At 36.7% G+C, this 23859-nt stretch overlaps 1 protein-coding gene across 2 annotated transcripts; it reads left to right on the plus strand.

The window, feature by feature from the left end:
• The first annotated feature begins 658 nt into the window (after positions 1-658).
• LOC104909025 (translation machinery-associated protein 22) lies at positions 659-22496 on the plus strand. Of its 2 annotated transcripts, XM_010698200.4 has the most exons (7): positions 659-1035; positions 1350-1412; positions 11549-11613; positions 20511-20592; positions 21423-21490; positions 21567-21650; positions 22091-22496. In XM_010698200.4, exons 1-7 carry the CDS (start codon positions 888-890, stop codon positions 22145-22147), a joined length of 567 nt encoding a protein of 188 aa, XP_010696502.1. In that variant the 5' UTR covers positions 659-887; the 3' UTR covers positions 22148-22496. The 2 variants fall into 2 exon arrangements, with proteins under 2 accessions (XP_010696502.1, XP_057247022.1); XM_057391039.1 differs by lacking the exons at positions 659-1035; positions 1350-1412 and adding an exon at positions 9040-9191.
• The last annotated feature ends 1363 nt before the right edge of the window (positions 22497-23859 follow it).

A 23859-nucleotide genomic window follows, 5' to 3' on the forward strand; every position in this document is an offset into this window, starting at 1 on the left:
TTACACGCCTTTGGTTGTTGCTGCTGCTTTATCAAACTATATTATTTCAATTTTTTTTTATTTTTTTTGGTCTAAAAGGGCTGCGCTTTTTACCTAAAAACGCAGCCCTTCACTTGTAGAAGGGCTGCATTTTTAGGTAAAAAGCGCAACCCTTCATTGTGAAGGGCTGCGTTTGAACTTAAAAAGTGAAGGGCTGCGTTTGAACTTAAAAAGTGAAGGGCTGCTATGGAAAGGGCTGCTGTCAAAATACGCAGCCCTAAGGGCCTTTTTTAACGCAGCCCTTCCTTATTTTTCCACTAGTGTGTTATCGATAGATAATGGTTCATATTCAACTAAGATAGTTGAGCCAAAATGCAGAGGCTTCACATTCCTTGCGGAAAGGGGCCGATGGATTATTTCGAAGCATTATGCATGAAGATTTTACTTACCTTTTTTTTTTAATAAGGTAAGGAAAAAGAATATTAGGAGATCCTCCGCACGAGGGGTGGTCATAATATATCGTTTACAATGATTGAGTGTAAAACCGAATTTGTACAATTTTTAATAATAAAAGGTGCATTAATCAAATGACCAACATTTGCAATCTAGCCTGCCGTTAAGTATTTTTAAGTAGTTTTCTTCTCTTTTATAGTTTTATGCGAATACAAACTTGACCCAATACGACCCGACGCGTGACTATTGTAATACACGGCCACACGCGGCGCCCCCCTCCCTCTATGAACAAACTATCAAAGTCCATCGGGTGATTTGATTGCGCAACAAAACGTGAAAACCCAAACTTATTTTACCAGATTCCCCTGCGTTAATCTTTGTTCTTTTCGCGTACACTCCCACTGAGAGAAAGCCACAACACAGAAAAAACGAGAGAGAGAGAGAGAGCGCTTTTAATGGCGGAGAAGCCAGAGGCGGTGAAGGTGTTATACTGTGGAGAATGTGGTTTACCAGCTGAATATTGTGAATTTGGACCTGAATTTGAAAAATGCAAACCCTGGTTGATCCAAAATGCTCCTGATATTTACCCTGACCTTCTTAAAGGTACTAATCCCTTACAAAACCCTCTTTCATTCCCTTAATCTTTCTCACCATTAATTTTTTCACATGTTTTGTTGTATAAATTCAGTTCTTCCTATAAATCCACATAAAATTTTCAATCTTTTGATTTTGGGTATCTTTTCTTTACTTCTTTCTCGCACGTTATATGTTATTCTCAGTAATCGCCAGAAAACCCTGAAAGTTTTGATTCTGTTTCTTTTTTGGAACTTTGGGTTTTTATTATTATTTCTTAATATTAACTACTGAAATTTATTTTTTCGCTGGATTGTTGCTGTTGTTTTTATAATGGTTCTCAGAGTCTAGTGCTAAAGAAGCTGATAAGGTGTCTGATCAGCTGCAGTCCACTTCAATTTCTGCTGGTAAGACACTCTATAGCTGTAATTCTTTGAGATTCTACCTATGGATGATGATGATGATGATGATGTTGTTGTTGTGAATTTACTTGCTCTTAAATAATTTGCAATTGCTTCTGTACAGTTGACACATATTATGTTACTTTTTTTTTGGCTTTGAGTTTATCAGTTAGGCAATGTCTTCTTTTTCTATATTGTTCATCCATGGATTATTCGGACGGACTGGTATGATATAGTAATGGATTGGTAATGGATCATTATATTATGTCTTGTTTACAGTTCTAAGCGTTGCATAAAGTTTAAAAGTGCTTCCTTGAGTTACTCGAGTATCCTGATCCTAGGCATTAAATCACCATGAGTAACCATTTTGGTGTAAAGGTAGAGAATTCCAAATTAGAGAGTTATTTTTTGTTTATTGCTGTTGCCACTAAATTTCATTATGCTAAGTCATTCTTCAGTGTCTTCAGCTTGATGAATAACATAAAGTTTGATGTTGTGTACTTTTTCTAGGAGTTATTAATTTCTCAAGAGATTTGGCTCCTTGATTATGGCTTAAGCACACTTCATCCTCATATCATATGAGGATGAAGTGTGCTTAAGCCATATAGTCATATCTACTTTGTGTACGCATAGGAGTTTGGGTCACTCCAATTTGTACCTTATTTCATGTGGTCCTCAATTTTTGTGAAGGTGGGTTAAATCTTTATACGATCTGACCTATAGGCAAAACTAGGAGTGTTAACGAGCCGAAACGAGACTGAACTTAGGTAGGCTCGGCTCGGCTCGACAAGGAGAAAGATCGGGCTCGGCTCGAGCTCGAAGCTCGTCGAGCTTGAAAATCTGGGCTCGGCTTGAGCTCGAAACAAGTGAGCCTTGGCTCGAGAAAGGTTCATAGACTATTTGGCTCGAAAAACCGTAATTACAAAAAGAAGAAAACAATTTAAATTGGAGGAGAGAAAGAATCGTTCATCAATGCATCATGATTCACCATACTTGAAAGGAGGAAATCAAGAAAAAGAAAAAGGAAAAGAAAAATTAAAAGAAAAAAAGGAGAAACAATCATCATCAATCATATCATTCATCTATTAAAGGATGAAATAACGAAAAAGATAAAAAAATTAAACAAAAGAGGAGAGAGAATCTGTGGCATCATTCATTATATAGTAAAGAAGAAGGGAAAATATAAGAGTTGCTGTCCGACTTTGATGCTTGAGCCCTTCGGTGCTGTGTGCAGTTTGCGGTGTGCTGAGTGCGAATTAGGGTTATGAGCCTTCTCACTCTCTTTTTATTTCTCATTCAGTAAATTGTATTTCTTAAGTGGGCTGAACTTAGCAACTTTCATTCTTTTGTTATTTCTTATTCAGTAATTTGTATTTTTCATGTGGGTTGGGCGTTGGGAATTGGGATAGAAGTTGGGCTCTTATTAGTCCAAGTAATGTTTAAGTTTGGAATTGAAAATCAATATATAAAATAGTAATTTAAAATATATCGAACATGTTTGCTAGCTTTCGAGCCGAACTCCACTAGGCTCATGCTCGACTCGTTAAGGTCTCGAGCCGATCTCAAACTCGAATCGAGCTCACTCGACCCGAGCTTTGACTGAGCCAAGCTCGAACAACTGATCACTCTGTAACGCCCCGACTACTAATTCACTATTTAATACTTTCTCCGTTTTTTAATAAGTGCAACATAGAGAAAGTGGGGGAATACCAAGGAATATAGAGAGATAAAGTTGGGACCACAATAAAGTAGAGTAATTCAAGTGATGAAACAAAAAAGTTGTGCTCTTCTCTTGCTTTTTGGTGGCATATTTGTAATAATATTGAACATTTTTTTACCATTTTGAGTTTGGTTGCACTTATTGTGACTATTCCAAATAAGGGAAATGTTGCACTTATTAAGAAATGGAGGTAGTATAATCTAATTAGCTGCAGAATACCTATCTAGTCGCGGCATTACTGCCGCACCTTCGGTTAGGAAGGTGCAAGGCTACAATCATATGACATATTTAAACATTAAGAGATATAATAGTGATAACTTAAACATCTTATAATATATTAAAGTAGACAACGCTAACGTTACTTGACGTGATAACGATAACCTATATTAAAGTATATGGTCTTACATTCTAGTTAAGTTAACCTTACAAGTTAGTAGCACTATTACTAGATGATTTAAAAAGGTGGTAATCCTTGCCACGCAGTACCATCGTCCCCAGCAGTACCTAAAACATAAATACAAAACGTTATGAGCCGAGGCTCAGTAACAAACTATCATAGTAACGTAAACTCATTTCAACTCATTTTATTTACAAAACAGGGAGAAAGAATAATTCAAACATTTACGAAAAACAATATCCATTCAATTCACTTTAATATTCTATGATCTCATTTCATCAGTTTTTTTTTTTACTCTAGTTGCTGCAAAAATCAGTCTCTGGGACCTCTCCCAGCCATGTGTATGCACCACTGTGCAAGGACCTGTGTCCCGGGCATTACCCTACACCAGTGCCCTAATAAACAGTAACGGGCCAGTGCCCTAATAAACAGCTCGGTACGTGCACGACCGCCAATTAGCTCAGCAAACCAGTTCTTTCACTTTACTTTATCATGTTTCGTAACTTTTAATATTCATAGGTGATAATTATCAGTCATTCATCTCAGCTCTACCTCAATGATTAAGGTAGTAAAATCATTTCATATCCACTTTTCATAAATAATAGCTCATGACAGTTCATGCAGTTCATGAAACTCATAAAAAGTATTTATGAATTAAATCATAATAAGGATCCCGCAATTCAAGAATAATCGATTCGATAAACACTTACTATCGCACAGTGTACTCATATTTCATACATACATATGAAAGGAATTACGGGTACCAGCAGTAGTTGTTACCTTGATTGCAGGATAGTAATAATACTCTCCTTATGTCCTTGATATCGTCCTTACTGAGCTTCGAGGAACGAGTTCTTTTAATTTCAGTACAAGTATTTTTATGAGTTAGTAAATTAATAGAAAACATTAGTGTTAGTGGTCTTTAAGAACGATTCTTATTTTATAAGTTATGTAGTCGTAACTTATTTAACGTTCTCGTGACCAATTGGTTTTATATATAGTTCATAGGATTTTTTTTAAAGTACTTGTTCATAAACATAGTTTGAGCTCAAATTAAAAGTATTACTAATCCTTTAATCGCGGTACTATATTATAAGCTTATTATAGTAGTTTTAACCTACGTTACTCCGACACCCTATTCAACCTCGCGTGTCGCGTGTCGACTCGACACGACGCGTGACACGACGCGCGACACGCCTGGAAATGGGCGTCGATACCCGTATCGGAAAAGTGTCGGAAATTGGACACCCATTTGACAAAACTAAGAAAGAAACACAGAGAAAAGGGTGAAAAATTACTTACTTTGTTGAAATTGTAAACCCTAGATCTGCTAATTGAAGTCGAATTATGAAATTTTCTCATAATTTGTTAGGGCTTTTACTCAGGAGATCAAGCCGTGATGGGAAAATCAAAGAAGAACGGTTTGCACTTCACATTTTCGCAAGCTGCCATTGTTGTACAGTGAGAACTGAGAAGAGAAAGAAGAACGAAGGGTGGAAGAGAAAGAAGAATGAAGGGTGGAAGTGGAGGAAGAGACTGAAAATTGAAATAAAATACTTAGCTGTATACCACCACTTTTCTTTTTCTTTTCTTTTTTTAATTTTTTACTGCCTTTACTATTCCCTTTTGACTTTTCAACTCTTTTGCCTTTTCAACTTCTAATATATTTTTTTCTTTTTTCAAATCAAAGACCAAGTAAACACATTATAATACTAGTTCTTTTCTTTATAATTTTCTAAATATATTAGTATTGATTTTATTTTAGTATTGATTTTATTTTATTAAAATAAAGTGTCGGAAATTTTTTCCGACACTTTCAATCATTGATGTGTCTAGAATATTGGTCAAGACACTCTATTGACCGTGTCGGAGTATCGGCCTAATTTTCGGAGTAGGGTGTCGGATCCTCCGATCCCTACTTGGATACGACACCCGTATCCGTGTCGGAGTAACATAGGTTTTAACTAACTCAGATGGCTTAGTAATCATGAAATATACCCCCAATAATAGTTTTTGGGAATAAGTTAGGTAATTTAATTTAAACTAACTAAATTAGTCCATGAATATAACATGACAAGTCCATACAACAAGTTCAAACTATCTTTTTAGCCCAACATAGTAAAATTCAGATTTATAAACACCTAAGTTCTAGTCCAAAACTATTCTCGTAGGCTCAAACTAACCAGTAAAGGTTATAAACTTGGGCTAGAATTAGTAAATAAGAAATCAGAAATCAAAAGAAATGAGGCATCGCCTCTGCTACTAAGAGCAGGGAAGACCACGAGTGGGGCGAGGGGGGCTGCGAGCTCCGGCGAACGGCGAGGCGATGGCGCGCGGTATTGTGCGCGTGCTGTTGGGCGCGACGAAGGAGAGAAGCGCGGGAGAGAGAGAGCGAGTGAGAGAGTGAACGTGCGTGCTGGCAGATCTCCGGCGAGTTGGGTAACTAGTCGGCGAACGACGGCGAGGTGGGGGTGCGACTGAGCGCGGCGCAGGCGGCGCGCGAGGTGGCCGACGGGGTGTGTTGTGGGGGGAAAAACCGAAACAGGGGAGAGAGAGAATGTGGGGGGTTTCCTTTTTGGGTTTCTTTAGTCACTCTTTCCGGCGATTATTGATTGAAAAGTTCTGATTAGTAAGAGAAGGGAGGATGAGGATTGTTGTTGATGGTGTTCTTGGTGATAAATATCCTTGGCTATTTGTAATGAAATTGGGAACCTAAAATCAGTGGTTGAGAGAGATAATGGAGTAAATATTCTGAATTTTTAGCTTGAAGAAGCTATGGTGAGGAATTGGTGACATCTTTTTGGGCACAGGAAGAAGGGTGAAGGTGATGGCATGTGTGCCAAATGACCATGGTAGAGTGAAGAAGAAGGCAACATTAATGGATAGTTGACCATGCCTTTTTTTTCTTTTTTTTTTTTTTCCTTTTTGTTTTGCAAACCAAAAATCAGAATTTATTCCACACTATCACTCTAAACGTGGCTTAGTAAAATTTTGGTGAAACTCGGATATTTTGTGTCTTAGTGAATTAACAACAAAACTAACCAACCTGTTTAACTTCGTATCAAGCCTGAGTATATTCCAAAAACTGCCTTTAGAACCCGATATGGTCATTTTGAGTTTGTTGTTATGCCTTTTGGGTTAACCAATGCACCAACTGTATTTATGGATTTAATGAACCGTGTCTTCAAGCCATACCTAGACAAGTTTGTGGTTGTTTTCATTGATGATATTTTGGTATACTCTAAGAACATGGAAGAACATAAAGAGCATTTGAGGAAAGTAATGGAGACGTTAGCGGAGAATCAGTTATATTGAGGATTGTTTATAGGTGAGATCTACGACTGAAGGCATCAGCAACTACATTAGCTTTTCCATTGAATGTCAAGATCATAGTCTTTTAGGACTTCTAGCCACCTACGTTACCTCATGTTGAGCTCTTGTTGGGTGAATATATATTTCAGGCTTTTGTGATCAGTGAAAATTTGACACGAGGCTCCATACAAATAATGTCTCCAAATTTTGAGGGCAAAGACAATAACAGCAAGTTCAATGTCATAATTTTGTTCATGTGTTTTGAGTTGGTGAGAGGCATAGACTATCACTTTCCCATTTTGCATTAAGACACAACCTAACCCGTGTTTCGAGGCATCACTATAGATAACAAATCCCTCAGTTCCAGATGGAAGGGTAAGAACAGGGGTAGTGGTGAGTCTTCTTTTAAGTTCTTGGAAGGCAAGTTCACACTCCTCAGTCCACTTATATTTGACATTCTTCCTCACTAGTTTGGTTATAGTTAAGGCAATTCTAGAGAAATCTTGCACAAATCTTCGGTAATAGCCAGCTAATCCTATAAATTTCCAAACTTCAAGGACATTAGTTCGTCTAGGCCATTCCACTATTGCTTTTATTTTCTCGGGATCCACAGACACGCCTTCTTTAGAGATAATATGACCCAAAAATGATATCTCCTTAATCCAGAATTCACACTTTGATAGCTTAGCATATAACTGATTCTCTGCTAACGTCTCCATTACTTTCCTCAAATGCTCCTTATGTTCTTCCATGTTCTTAGAGTATACCAAAATATCATCAATGAAAACAACCACAAACTTGTCTAGGTATGGCTTGGAGACACGGTTCATTAAATCCATAAATACAGCTGGTGCATTGGTTAACCCAAAATGCATAACAACAAACTCATAATGACCATATCGGGTTCTAAAGGCAGTTTTTGGAATATAATCAGGCTTGATACGAAGTTAAACAGGAGGGTTAGTTTTGTTGTTAATTCACTAAGACACAAAATATTCGAGTTTCACCAAAATTTTACAAAGCCATTTTAGAGTGATAGTGTGAGAATAAATTCTGATTTTTGGTTTGCAAAATAAAAAGGGGAAAAAAAAGAGACTCCATTAATGTTGCCTTCTTCTTCACTCTACCATGGCCATTTGGCACACATGCCATTACCTTCACCCTTCTTCATGTGCCCAAAAAGATGTCACCAATTCCTCACCATAGCTTCTTCAAGCTAAAAATTCAGAATATTTACTCCATTATCTCTCCGAACCACTGATTTTAGGTTTCGAATTTCACTACAAATAGCCAAGGAGATTTATCACCAAGAACACCGTCAACAACAATCCTCATCCTCCCTTCTCTTACTAATCAGAATTTTTCAGTCAATAATCGCCGGAAAGAGTGACTAAAGAAACCCAAAAAGGAAACCCCCCACATTCTCTCTTTCCCCTGTTTCGGTTTTTCCCCCCACGACACACCCCGTCGGCCACCTCGCGCGCCGCCTGCGCCGCGCTCAGTCGCTCCCCCACCTCGCCGTCGTTCGCCGACCAGTTGCCCAACTCGCCGGAGATCTGCCAGCCAGCACGCACGTTCTCTCTCTCACTCGCTCTTTCTCTCCCGCGCTTCTCTCCTTCGTCGCGCCCAACAGCACGCGCACACCACCGCGCCATCACCTCGCCGTTCGCCGGAGCTCGCAGCCCCCCCCCTCGCCCCACTCGTGGTCTTCCCTGCTCTTGGTAGCAGAGGTGATGCCTCATTTCTTTTGATTTCTGATTTCTTATTTACTAATTCTAGCCCAAGCTTATAACCTTTAGTAGTTAGTTTGAGCCTAGGAGAATACTTTGGACTAGAACTTAGGTGTTTATAAATCTGAATTTTACTATGTTGAGCCAAAAAGATAGTTTGAACTTGTTGTATGGACTTGTCATGTTATATTCATGGACTAATTTAGTTAGTTTGAATTGAACTACCTAACTTATTTCCCAAAAACTATTATTGGGGGTATATTTCATGATTACTAAGCCATCTGAGTTAGTTAAAACTACTATAATAAGCTTATAATATAGTACCGCGATTAAAGGATTAGTAATACTTTTAATTTGAGTTCAAACTATGTTTATGAATAAGTACTTTAAAAAGAATCATATGAACTATATATAAAACCAATTGGTCACGAGAACGTTAAATAAGTTACGACTACATAACTTATAAAATAAGAATCGTTCTTAAAGAGCACTAACACTAATGTTTTTTATTAATTTACTAACTCATAAAAATACTTGTACTGAAATTAAAAGAACTCGTTACTCGGAGCTTAGTAAGGACGATATCAAGGACATAAGGAGAGGATTATTACTATCCTGCAATCAAGGTACCCGTAATTCCCTTCATATGTATTTATGAAATATGAGTACACTGTGAGATAGTAAGTGTTTATCGAATTGATTATTCTTGAATTGCGGGATCATTATTATGATTTGATTCATAAATACTTTTTATGAGTTTCATGAACTGTCATGAGCTATTATTTATGAAAAGAGGATATGAAATGATTTTGCTACCTTAATTATTGAGGTAGAGCTGAGATGAATAACTAATAATTATCACCTATGAATATTAAAAGTTACGGAACATGATAAAGTAAAGTGAAAGAACTGGTTTGCTGAGCTGATTGGCGGTCGTGCACGTACCGAGCTGTTTACTGGGGCACTGGCCCGTTATTGTTTATTAGGGCACTGGCCCGTTACTGGTGTAGGGTAATGCCCGGGACACATGTCCTTGCACAGTGGTGCATACACATGGCTGGGAGACGTCCCAGAGATGATAAAGTAAAGTGAAAGAACTGGTTTGCTGAGCTGATTGGCGGTCGTGCACGTACCAAGCTGTTTACTAGGGCATTGGCCTGTTACCGTTTATTAGGGCACTGGCCCGTTACTGGTGTAGGGTAATGCTCGGGACACAGGTCCTTGCACAATGGTGCATACACATGGCTGGGAGACGTCCCAGAGTTGACTGATTTTGCAGCAACCAACCAGAGTAAAAAAAAAAACTGATGAAATGAGATCATAGAATATTAAAGTGAATTGAATGGATATTGTTTTTCATAAATGTATGAATTATTCTTTCTCCCTGTTTTGTAAATAAAATGAGTTGAATTGAATCTACGTTGCTAGGGTAGTTTGTTACTGAGCCTCGGCTCATAACGTTTTGTATTTATGTTTTAGGTGGTGCGGGGGACGATGGTACTGCGTAGTGGCAAGGATTACCACCTTTTAAAATCATCTAGTAATAGTGCTACTAACTCGTAAGGTTAACTTAACTAGAATGTAAGACCATATACTTTAATATAGGTTATCGTTGTTAGGTCAAGTAACGTTAGCGTTGTCTACTTTAATATATTATAAAATGTTTAAGTTATCACTATTATATCTCTTAAAGTTTAAATATGTTATATGATTGTAGCCTTGCACCTTCCTAACCGAAGGTGCGGCAGTAATGCCGCGAGTCGCGACTAGATAGGTATTCCGCTGCTAAGTAGATTATATAAATAGTAAATTAGTAATCGGGGCGTTACAGATTAGCACCCCTAGGAAAAACTACAACTGCCATGATTGGATGAGTATTTTCTCTTTGGAAGCGACCCGGAAAGAAAGTCCCTGTTCTTGTTATCATATTGAAATGGTTGTCATTTCATAAGGACATGGCAATTGACTAGGAATTGGATGAATGAAACTACTCTATTCCAATTGGCTTTATATATGTCTTCTTTCCTCTAAGATCCTGAATTAGCTGAGAATTTCATTTCAAGGCTCTCTAAGAGTCCATGACTCGAATTGAGATTGACTTATTTTCAGAGTAAACCACCCCATCTATGCTGTTTATTGTTCGTAGTATGTTTCTTAAGGTTGAAGACCTTTTCCTCATCAGCATAGTTACAACTTTACAAGATTGCATGTGACTATCAATGTTGTTGAGTGTGTGGGAAACTAGGAACTGTTGCTTGTTGCTGTATATAGTGCAGCATAAAAGAGCACTGTCTTGTAATGGACTTTTATTGCTAGTGATCTTGCAAGTGTTGGGCCTAGGATGAGGTTTGGTTGTATTAGGCACAACTTGGCCATTAGACGATGTGGATTGAAGGTTGTTTCACAAAGACTACATATGGGTCGACCCCGTAGAGTGCCGTCCTTCCTTTCTTTGTCTATTAGTAAAATGGAAAAAGTAGGTTAGTTTAGTGGGCATATATGTTGAGAAAGCAATAACTTTCTCTCTACTTTTGGAGTCTTTTAACTTTATGTGCCCTCTTTAGTCTTCATTGGTTATCTCCATTACTCATGATGATGTTATCTCTGCTGTTAAGTTTAGCTCCTTGCAACGTAAAAGCCCTGATAATCTTCTCGTATCTAAGTAAATTTTGCTTTCTTTTTGGCAAGAAGAAAAATTTATTTGCTAAAGATGGGATTGAAATTACATGGACAAGTTCCTTTTGAAGTACGTTATAAAAGAAAAGTTTGATCAGGAAATATTTTGCTCGCAGTTGTGTTGGCACACATCGTACTTTAATAGAGTAAGTCCCGGAGTTGCAAAACTTGGCATCTCTTTTTCTTGCATTATTCAATATGTAGCAAAACTTTGTTGATTGACCTCTGTGTTTTGTGTTAGGGATTTCTTAAAGTGCTATCTCATTTAGATTTTAACCAGCCCCTCAACTAAATTACGTTTTTGCAGGTGGCTCTTCAACATCTCAACCAGAAGAAGTAAAGCGACTTCCGGGCGGGAAAGTTAAGAAGAAGGTAATATTTTTGAATTTACTCATAATTTCTTTTCTATCTTTTATGTTAATTAGGTTTAGCTCTACTGAGCTTTGAAATGTCTTTTGATGCTCTACTCTACCAAGTGATGAAAGGACATGCTTGCTACTCATTCTCTATATGGCATATGCTATAATAGTATGATGTTGTTGTTTTTTTTTTCTCTTGTTCTTGAGTTTGGGGGTGGTGAATGAGTGTGGATATTCTATGCAGCAAGTAGGATTTGTAAATGGTGTCATGGCTTTTTGTTTATGTTGAAGTAAACAGAAAAAAGTTTCTGACAATTCAACATAAAGAACTTAGTTACGCTATTTGAACTATCAGTAACTGGAGATATAGATGAACCTTCCTTTTGTTTATCTATATGTTTGAAGCTGAACAAAATCATGAACCGCGTCTTCTGAAACTGCTGCCAGGGATTGATTATCCAATGATAGTCTATGTTCTTTCTTTTCTTTTTTTCCATTTTCGGTATTTGAATTCCTCACCTATCAATCCTCCTACGAGGAAGGATACTGCTCCTGTCTTTTAGCGACTTCATTGTTGAACTTTGATTGAGAGATTCATGTTCTCACGTTATGAAATGGATCAATTTTGCTTGAATTGGCTCTTACACATCAATCAGGAGCCAAGGGTACTTTAAAGACCTAAACTTTTACAAAATTTATGGTTAAAGACCTCATATTCTGATGTTTAGGGTTAAAGACTTCAAATGAATAATAGTTATAACTCCTTTAACTTTTTCACCGATTTTAAAAAGGATAAACTAACACACTAAAAAACAATATTTTTCTATAATTTTGTTATATTGTTCCAACACTTATTGCAAGAATGTAAGATTTTTTTTTCACGTGGTTGATTTGAAGCTAAAATTTATAGAAGCTATAACGTAAAGACACATATATTGGAGAAATCTAATATTGTTAGCTCTATTGACTACTTAGCGAGATTACTTTCAATCTACTTTTGTTTTGGTTGCAACAGTTGCTTAATACTTCCTCCGTTTCATAATAAGTGAATCACTTTCCTTATTTGGCATATTCACAATAAGTGAAACTAAGCTTTAAACAGTAAAAAAAAATTCACTTTTATTACAAATATGCCACCAAAAAGTAAGAGAGGACCACAACCTATTTGTTTGATCACTCTACTTTATTGTGGTCCCAACTTTCTTTCTCTATATTCCTTGATATGTGTGTACTTTCTCTATGTTTCACTTATTGTGAAATGGAGGAAGTATATACAATCTTTCTTTGATGTGGTAATTATCATGTAACCTCAATGAATGAGGTCATTAACTCTATGCTTTGTGAAAAGTTTAGTTCCTTAAAGTACCCTTAGCTCCATTTATGAGTATAGTGTTTTATTTTTTTTTTCCGGTGAAAAATGCGAAAAGATTAAGAGTTATAACAATACGAGAGGTATGTGTTCATACAAAAAATAGGGATGATGGAGGAATCTCCTAGTTGCATTCATGCAATCCTTTAGCTTCCTAGCCTCCTTGGCTAATAAATCCGCCGTCCGGTTGTATCTCCTAGGCATGTGGACAATGTCAATCTTGTTGAAATGCCAGCACATCTCCCTGCATTTGTTAAGAATGTTTACACACAGGTTAGTTTGGAGTCCATCCTCCCGGAGACTCTGCTTTGCCTGCAAACAAGCAGTTTACAAAATGCAATGCAGGAAGTTGTGATCCAACACAAGTTGGAGTCATTCCCTAATACCAAGTAGCTCAACACTCAAAGAACTCATAGCATATGTCATTTTGTAGAAACCGAAAACCAAAAGACCTTGAGGATCTCTGATCATGCCACCCAAACCCACCGGGTCATAAATATTGGTAAATGAGGCATCGGTATAGATCTTATGAGTAGGGTCCCTATAGTTTGATAACACATTGAGGGGGATGTTACCATGTGTAGGGGTGATGAGGAGGGGTTCGGCAGGGGGCTTGGATGTGAGGTTGATAAATTCACTCGCTTGCTTGCGTGCAAGGAAAGTGATATGTGAGGCTTGGGCTACCGATTTACCCTTAAACACCGCAAGGTTTTGGGCTTTCCATATCTCAAAGCACACCCAAGGGAATAAATAACTCCAATGGAGGCCATGGACTAACACTAGAGCATTACTCGCTAGGTTCTTTTCTAGCCAAATTGGAAGGCTTCCATCCAAGAGTTGAGGGTCCGGAGGAGAACAAGCCATGTTTGCATAAAGGTATGACATTCTCTAAGAATGTGGAGGGTATTTTTCTTTTCATAGCCACATCACAGACATGTAGGAAGGGAGATGATTTTTCTAATGAACAAGAGATTTTTATGAGGAAGGTGGTCTCGCGAGTCGCCACGCCAAAGGAAGAACTTGATCTTTGGAGGGGTATGAGTATAGTGTTTGAATTGCATTATTTTGGTTTAGCTTTTAGCTTTCTCTGATGAGGTTGACTGGCTAAAATGCAATCCACTTTCTATTCTGAAAAATGTGATCCACTTTCTATTTTAAATGCATGCTTGATAGAACAGATCAGTGTATAAAAAGGCTATCCCGACTCCGAGGTACAAGGCGTTTTGATCAAGCATTTTTTTGTTAGGGGAAGCGATTTCAAAGAGGCACACGAGGCACAAATAGCGCATCCAAGGCCATTATCGATTTTTTTGAAATAATTTCCTCTGTTGCGCTACACTTTAAAATCACCCTGATTCGCCTTTTGAGCTTTTCTATACGTTGGGACTTGGTACAAATAATGGTTTGCATTATATGTGCTCAACAAGGAAAAGGGAGTTTATAAGGTTGATACTTGGCCACACGAGATTGAAGTCACGTGATTTTGTAGCCTTAGCAATCAACTTTATGACAGAGTTAGCCATGAACCGAACATAATTTAAATTTTACAAGTATCTTGATAGTTTAGGTCATTATCGGAGGTGCACCATATATAAGGATTATGGATGATTCCAATTGGGAATTCGGGATGAGTGCTAAGGAGGGAATATACCACTTTATCTTAGATTGCAAGGTTTATCAGGGGTAAGTATCTATTTCTAGACCTGAAGGCCCTCTATTTTTTTCTTTTGTTCCTTTTATTTCTGGGGGTGGACTGGGAAGGGGATTATGGTGGAGAATTTTTCATGATTTTTTTTGCCTACCTCATCCTTTTCTTTATCTCCAAACAATTATGTCATTTCCATCCGTTTTAGATCTCCCTTTGTGATACTCAGACCCATGTTAGTATGTTTGTATCTTGTGTCGACTCAATCCAATATTGGGTATGATCTGGAATACGTATTCGATCCTTAAGGAGCAGGTTTTGTAGAATACACCTTAATCAACAAAATCTATAGAATTATACATGGATGGCTATGCTTTGTAGGGTGCAAAGCATAGCCATCCATGTACGACAAAGCATAGCCATCCATGTACTCTTCATCCTTGGTTGATGCCTGCGAGGTAGTTTCGGTTAAAGTGAGGTATGTCTTGTGTCCTTATGTTGGATCCCCTCATTCCTCCTCCCTTCATCCTTGTTACCCTCCCTCTTTCAACCCTAACAGTTGATACGAGCCAGGATTCCTTGACATTATGTGGCCCTGGGATGGCCCTCCTCACATTTCATTCCGTGGTTGTGTGTCTTGTGTCTTGTCTTCTGTTGAGCTGGCTATGTATCATGTGAAAGCATGCTTCTCAAAATCTGGCAGCTAGTTTAGGAAGAAGATAGAAGATTACTATTTCTGTAGGTACTTCATTAAGTTTTTTGTTTGATAAATTTATCATCAATATATCTTTTTGTTTGCTTAGGGTTGTGTGTTGTGAAGTCTTTTTCCTTTAACGTATTTATGTATTAAATCTGTGCGTGGGATTGAGTAATGTAGTTGCAGCCCCCCTTTTTTTTTCTTTTCTTTTGTGTTGCGCTTTTGATAATTTCATATTCTCCAAATGAAATCGATTTTGATTGCTCGTTCCAATTCTTGGTTTGTTTACGTGACAAATCAACGTGTTTCTTCAGTTAGAACGTCTAGATTAGCAACCTAAATGATTTGACGGCATCTCCCATCCATGATTGAAGGATTAATAAAAGGAGAAATGCGGAATTTTCAAATCTATGGCTCAAATGGTATCCCCTAGATCTGCAAATTGAAGACGCAATTCATATAGGAAGATGTTAATTTTTGGGGTTTTATTAAGTAGGGCGAGGCAATGAGTACTCATCTGCCTGCAATCTTTTCCGGCGAGAGCAGCAGCAACTGTTGCATGCTAGTCGTGCATTAATTCTCTCCCTCTCTTTTTTAAGTTTTGGTTTGGCTGAGAGCCTAAGATATGTGACTACATGAGTCAATGGGTGACATGAAGCTTCTTTTTTCAACTTTTACTAGTTTTCTTGACTTTTTTACTTTCGTCCCTAATTAACTTTTTCCAATAGTATTTACTATTTGCTTATTTTCAAGAAAGTGAAGTAGTAGCTAGTAGGTGATGTTAAAAAGTTTCAATATCATCTAATGTTAATTTTTTTTTTCTAATTCTCATTGTTAGAAAAGAAAATTTTGCTTGCTACTATAGTACGTATTTAGCAACGAAATAAATAACAAGAAAGAAAATAGTAATTTAAAAAAATGGCAGCTGAAAAATTAATTATGAAATATAAATCAACCAATTAATCAATAGAACACTATATAAATTAATAATCCCAAATTCTCAACTTACCAACTAAGTATCAAAGTGTACTACAAACCGAATTCACCTAGGGGTAGCGAATTTCGTTCCCGAGTTCATTGGGTGCTCGGGAGCGATATGTCGGTGAAGAAACTCGATTCGAATGAAAAATATTTACAGATCTATGAAAATGAAAAAGAATCAGAAACAATAGATGTCATGTCAAAGTACATTTTTGGAGAATTTGCCAAGTGACTTTGGCTCATGGTGTAGAATTGTGAAACATAGATGTCATGTCAAAGTCTTGCAGTGGTATAAAAGGATAGCTCAGTGACTACAGTAGCACGAGTGATTGGAATGTAGAGGGAACAGAAAGAAGGCTCTATGTCTCTTTACATTTTTAATTAGTAAGTGAAACAAGTATCTATGAAGTTGACCCATATTTGTATGAGATTGATTTATTATATGTTATTGGGGGTTCCAGTTTGTGTTTAAGTGGTGAACTCAACTATTTTATGGAAAATTTCGAGATTTGTGGTCCAAAATCAGGGGTTAAGTGGTCATACCCAAGAGAGTACGGGTATTTGAGGTGAAATGTAGGGTCCAATTACACTGGTATTGGTTATAATACAATCGTTGTACATCACTCCTAATGAGGCCTTCTCATGTGATAGTATGTGTGTTAGGGCGAACCCCCCGATAAGTTCGTCCTCTCGGAGTCTCGGTCCATGAAAGGTAGTGGATAAAGGTTAGAGAGTAACTTACAATGAGAAACTACTTTTTGCCAATACAAACAGTTTGTAGGAGTCACCAATGAGTTTTACAGGTTAAACAACTTTTAGATCCATTAATACCGTATGGGGACAATGATAGGGACAAATCTAAAAATAATGATCTTACCTATGTATATTAAGAGGGTGTTTGGTATGAAAACTTTTGATGTAGGAAACAGATTCAAATAAGCGTTTCCATTTCTAATTGTTTGGTATGAGTGTTAAGTAACAAATACCGTTTCCGGAGGGAAACATAATTTCCCCATTTGTTACCCTTATCAAACTAGTGGAAACAAATCAAGTTTCCTTCCTCAATCATAAACCTCTTAATTGTTTCCATTCCACTAGGATACCAAACAACTATTAAAGGTAACGGTTATTATTTCCATTTCTCCTCCTTATCAAAATCCTTTCCATTCCGTTTACGTTGATGATACCAAACGCCCTCTAAAGGGATAATTCCACATGATTCCGTGCCAAAGATGGATTTGGGGCGAAAATACTAATTAAATGATGTGCACCACAATAGCGCATGTTTGACTTCTTAGTTCTTTTCTACAAAATGCATGTTTCAATGATTAAAACCATGAAGATCAATCTACAACATTAATAATTGGTAGTGGGTTTATTCATACACATACTTCTCCCTCGAAAAGTCTCTTTACAATTGGTACATAATTTTAGGAGATAAATTATTATTTAGTAATCAATAATTATCTAATTGGAATAGTAGATGCGATAGGAGTTAGTATGGGATACTTTTTGTTGAAAATTTATTTGATAGGAGATATTGTGGTAAATCTTTATTTGAATAAGAGAGTAAGTAAAACCTTAACTTTCTAGTAGTGGGCAAATGATTGAAGAAAACATTAATGGTCCGTTTCTGAAAAAAGGAATATGGAGAGTTTTCTGGGACATGAAAAGAGAAAGTGTAAAGAGTATTATGGGATTGAAGCCAAATAGCTCCTAGATTGATTTTAAAAGCCTAACATGATAATCAAATTTGTTGAAACTATTAAGTTATAATGAGTGATTCAAATAACATTATAAATCCTTTCACAATTACAACGTGATGCAAGGATATAAGATGCAATACTGGAATATGAGTAGCGAGAAAATATTATATCTTTTGTATAAAAAAAGGAATAAATTAAAAGAATAACATGATTTTATTTGTGAAATAAAACCGAATTATTAGCTCTCAGAATAGTACTTTCACTATTATAAAGGACTCTTTTTTATCATGTTATAGTACTATGAGGGAGGAAACAATTTTTGATCTTCTTTGGGAGCGAAGCTAGTGGGGTTTTTTTGGGGGGGGGGGGGGTTGACGAAGGATTGGCACCCTCCCAACTCTTTAGCCTAGGGTATATGATTAAAACTAATTCTTTCATAGAAAAAACACTACTCATGGATTTGGTCAGTGGCAAAACAAGTGGAAGCTAGAAATAAAGTCTGACAAGTTCAGGGGATCAACAATGAGTTGTTACAGTTTTAGTGGCTTTCATGTTTACTGTCCCTTATTCTCTTTTTGCTTCATTTCTTTTCCTGTTTACTTGTTCATTTCTGAATTTATCAAACATTTTGCTCTTTCTTTATCCATTTACAATTTTAGCTTACCTTTTGCGCTTTTTCTTGTTTTGATAAAACGATATACTTCCTCCGTTTTTTTTTTACTTGCAACACTTTCCTAAAAGGGAAATAATTAATTACTTGCAACACTTTCTACTTTTACTTTACCTTTCTCTCTATCTCTCTCCAATCACATGGTGCCTCTCTTTTTTTCCTCTTTATCTCTCTTCTACCAAATTTTGTATTGAAGTTGATGAAAAAAAAAGTGTTGCAAGTAAAAAAAAAACGGAGGAAGTATGAGAAAAAATGATATTTCATTTAAAATACATCTCTAAAATCAATTATTAAAAGAGATTACTTTAAAGTGGATTTATACTTGCTTTTAAAGAAAGTTTGGTAAACATGTAATACTCATATATAATAAGTATTGGCCCCCCTTGTTTAAAATTTCTGGCTTCACCACTAATCTTATTCTTCAAAAAGGAATGAAATTTGATGTGTTTTTAGGGTTAGGTGTAGAGAGCAAGAAGGATAATAATATGCAGATAAATTTTGAAAAATTTTCTGCTATTTCCCCCCTGATTTTATTCGATATTCTGGATGCCAAAAGAGTTAATTTGTAGTAGAAACAAACCGACTTTGCCTACTAATCCGTGAAGGAATCAGACTCCGTACACAAATAAGATGTGTGCGATGGCACCAAGCGCCACTTTATGCTAACTATGCACCACTTCATAAACTATGCTTATAACATCAAATTTCTGAGTCCTGTAACTTTTGATTTCAAACTCTAAACCAATATAACAATATATCATTGAAAAGGAATAGATGTCTATTCTCCAATGCAATTGGCCTTGCATCCAAATAAATTTATATTTAAATATATAACCCAAAAAGCGCGAGGGTGTTAGTTTCTGGACAATGTTGGCACATAGCTTATACTACCTCTGTTTCAAATTAATTGTTACATTTACACTTTTCACGCTTGCCAATGCAAAACTTTGAGGACATATATCTTTAGTTTTGTATTTGTAAAAATTATAAAAAGTACATATTAATAAAATACATACTAATACGAATCTAACAAGATCCTACATGACTATGTTTTTATTCACGTATAAATCACAAACGAGGGTCAAAGTGCAATTTGTGAATAGTGTAAAATGTCAAAGTGTAACAATTAATTTGAAACGGAGGTAGTATATCTTACATTTCAAGTCGGATTTGGTCTTATTATCTATTTACGGAAAGCTAATTCCAAGGACTATCAAACCATCTAAAGTGCATGGTTCAAATCAAAAGATATACAATATGGATGAGATTTGAAGTGACAACTTATGCAAATACAAGTGTTTGTAATTGGTGTATTATATGCTAGGCGTACTATAGGCATATATATATTAACGTGGGTAATGCCCTTGGATGTTTTGAGCTCCAGGGATTCATATTGACCTCGATTTGTTAATTTGTAATTACGAAACAATTAAAAAATAGTAGACGTATAGATGATAAAAAATGTAATTCAAATTGAAGATTTGTCAATTGTTCCTTGCATTATCAGGCATCACAATGAGGTCAAGGTACAAAATGTTGTGTCTACAAGGTGTGTATACAAGAAATGGTTGGTTGTATATGTGGTGACGTTGACTGTCCCGAGACTGCAACGTTTTTTCTATACATTCCTAAGATTTTATGTCCTATGCCAATCTTTTTGATGCAATAAGTAGAGCATGCTATCATCAATATAGCAACTAGCTGGGCCACTACTGTATATTTACTATAGCATTTCATCATCTTGTTACACTTGGTATGATGGGAGTTGAGCAGCTTGTTTCTCGAATTGGTTTCTTAGCTCCCTGATTGTGGACTCTCCCTCTGATTGTCTCTCACTTGCAGGACAGGAAAGAAGTTGTTATTGAGAAGGTTGTACGGAATAAGCGAAAATGTATCACTACTGTGAAAGGATTGGAGCTTTTTGGTGAGTTTTTCTGCTAGGATTATTTATTTCATATTCTTGAATATTGGGTCCACGAATGACTGATTTTTTGTTGGGTTTATGCTTGTGCAAAAGATTAATAGGTTCAAGTTCCTTGACTAACCTGACCAATGGAATTAAATGGGTTTAAATGCTTCACTAACCAACATTCCTAATAAAAAGGCATATATATATATATATATATATATATATATATATATTATATATATATATATATATATATATATATATATATATATATAAGTCGGTTCATATGAGAATGCATATTTACATGAGAAATGAGAATGAATTTTACGTACTATAACTCTAATGAACAAGTGATGTAACTCTAATGAAAAAGTGATGTAACTCCAAAAAAAAAGAAAATTACAAAAAAAAAGAAAATTACAAAAAAAAGTCATTTTTTTTTTTTCTTTTTTGGGCTCAAACAGTTTTTCCGGATGATAACTCTAATGAGCAAGTGTTGTAACTCTAATCCAATCGTGTGGTTGAGATTCATTTTCATTTCTTATGTAAGGAGCATTCTCATGTGATCTTGTCCCTATATGTATATATATTCTGTTTATCCTTTTTTATTACATATTTTGAAGAAATTTGATATGTCCTTAATTTAATTTGTCAGCTCCAAGTTTTACATCAAGGTTTTTGAGTGCCATATGGGTGTTTGGAAACTTAAAATTAATCAAGCTTATTTGATTAAATGGCTATAAGTTGACTTGTTTTTTTATTTTGTGCTTGATTCGTTTTGTGTCATTGTGTCAAATCAGCTTTTGCTTTCAGGTTCTGTTTCTGATTTTGCTAATGTATTCCAGGTGTTAAACTTAGTGATGCTTCAAAGAAGCTAGGGAAAAAGTTCGCAACTGGGGCATCCGTTGTTAAGGTCGTACAATTTTAATGACAGATCGATTTTTCACATTGTTCACCTACTAATAAAGCTTATGACTGATTGCTTCCAGGGACCAACGGAAAAAGAGCAGATTGATGTTCAAGGGGATATAGCCTATGATATTGTGGAATTTCTTACAGACACTTGGCCTGATGTAATACACCGTTCAATGATTCTTCCTTCTATTTTTGTTTCTACATTGGGTTTTACTACATGCTGAGTGGCTGTCCAATTTTAAAGCGATCTTACTTACTTAAGTCCTTGTTCGTCCTTCTTGCTATTTGAGTTGGTCAAGTATATGGCCCTTATTCCTTACCATATCTATTCCTTTTCAACATGTAAGAGACTTTATTTATGTGGAGTTTGTTGTTGTTTAACTTTAAAAGAATTGCTATCATGAAACTTTCTTCGTTATAAACCAAACATGACCGGAAAGTTTTGATTATACATTTAATTTACTATCATTTGCGAATAAACTTTTGAATACTTCTGTTTTCATGCTTATTTGCAATGAGTGCAGGAAACCTTCTGCACATTTTTTCCCATTGAATAGGCCTTTTTCCCATCTCATATAGTATGTCTTCTGTGTTGCAGGTTCCAGAATCTGCAATATTCTTCATCGAGGACGGGAAGAAGGTTCCAGCAGCTTGAATCTGAAAGTTGAATGAAAGAAACTGAGAAGTTCAGTCATCACCAGGCTTTCATTACAATACAGAGCTAAGACCTTGTGAATTATGAACCGGGGTTTATTTATCTGGGGAGAAGTTTCTGCACAGGAGGTATTTTTTTCTTTTGTTATTCCGACGACAGTTTCCCCCTTGTATCTTAGGTTCTAAGTTAACATTTTTAATTGGGTGAAGTATATCTGACAGTAATTCAGCATCTGCTTGAAGATGTGTAACAGTAGCTGCAGTAGTTGGAATTTGTAATTTCCATTACGTGATCTACTATGCTTCTTGAACTTTAATCACATACTTATATTTTCGGGATTTTTGAGCAATTGTTTTCCTCCCCTTTATACTTTCTTTTCACCGGAATATGCTTAGTCTTGTTTGTTGCGAGATTTGCATAGATCAGATTCGTCGTGATACTGTGAAGTGTAGACTGTATTTCAGTTATATTAGCCGGTTAAATATGAATTTAGTTGGACGAAAAACATTACAATTAGAAAGTGATGGGAAATTATTGAGGTATAGTGATAGTGCTAATAGTTAATCGCTTTTTCTGTTTCGTTGAATGGAAAGTCATAAACAAATATTTATGACATAGTAACAAGACACAAATTGTAGTTGCATCAATAAAAATAGACTTTAGCTTATTCAAACTGGTTTACATTGATCAAAATTGATTTTAACTTCTAAATTTTAACCTTTACTAATAGCATTAGCTATAAATATGCGAATGTAGCCTGGTTTTTTGCATTAAGGAGGCGTTTGTTTGAGGTATTTAAGAAAGGGTAAGGGAATCAAGTAAGCTCATTTCCTTGATGTTTGTTTGTGTTATTTTATCATTTCCTTTACCCCATTCTTAACCCCAAAGTCCGCTACATCCATTCTCCATCCTCCCCTAAGGTTTCACTTACCCTTTCTTTGATCAACTATTGACCTATCATTGACCAACCATTGACCACCTCCTTTTCCACCCACCACTACTTGACCCCACACCAACACCACCCACATCACCCCTCCACTCTAACCACTGAACTGCCACACCTCCACCATCGTCATCGCCAACCACACTTGCCGAAAAACCTCCTCCAATCCCGGAAAACCACCTCCACCCTCGAAAAACCACCCCCGCCCTCGAAAAACCATCGTCACCGCCAACCACACCTATCGAAATCCTTCCACCACCCTCGAAAAACCACCCCCACCCATCCATTACCCACGAAGAACCTCGAAAAACCACCACCCTCACCCATAACCCACCATCCCCGAGAATGAAGGGGCTGCGACCAGAAGGGGGAAGGGTGGAAGAAAACGACGGGGAGGGGGAGATCGCAGCCGAAAATGGCAGATCTGAAAGGGGAGGGGGAGATCGCGGGCGCAGTGCTGCGGAAGTTCCGGCAGGGCGACAACGCAATGGGAGTTCCGGCGGGGTTCCGGCAAACATGAGAGGGAGGATGGTGGTGGAAGGAGGTAAAAAGAGGAAAGAGAAAAACAAAAAATTTCAACCAAACAACATTTTTAATCTAAGGGTTTTGCTTTCCTTTCTCCCTCTACCCCTTTCTTGATTCCATTCCCTTACCCTCATGGAAATCAAACGACCCCTAAGTTCTCTGCAATTATCCCTTTTTACCTCTCCTCATCTTCTTCTCTGAACTACTTGTTTGAGAGTAATTAGTGCTTTTGTGCAATGAAAAA

This window comes from Beta vulgaris, chromosome 8 (assembly GCF_026745355.1).
Source record: "Beta vulgaris subsp. vulgaris cultivar EL10 chromosome 8, EL10.2, whole genome shotgun sequence".
Classification (NCBI taxonomy): domain Eukaryota; kingdom Viridiplantae; phylum Streptophyta; class Magnoliopsida; order Caryophyllales; family Amaranthaceae; genus Beta; species Beta vulgaris.

Excerpts from the sequence above, each read along its gene's own strand:
- LOC104909025 (XM_010698200.4), top strand. The coding sequence starts at position 888 with ATGGCGGAGAAGCCAGAGGCGGTGAAGGTGTTATACTGTGGAGAATGT. Across the intron at positions 1,036-1,349 it reads TTACCCTGACCTTCTTAAAG|AGTCTAGTGCTAAAGAAGCT; the intron begins GTACTAATCCCT and ends AATGGTTCTCAG. Across the intron at positions 1,413-11,548 it reads GTCCACTTCAATTTCTGCTG|GTGGCTCTTCAACATCTCAA; the intron begins GTAAGACACTCT and ends ACGTTTTTGCAG.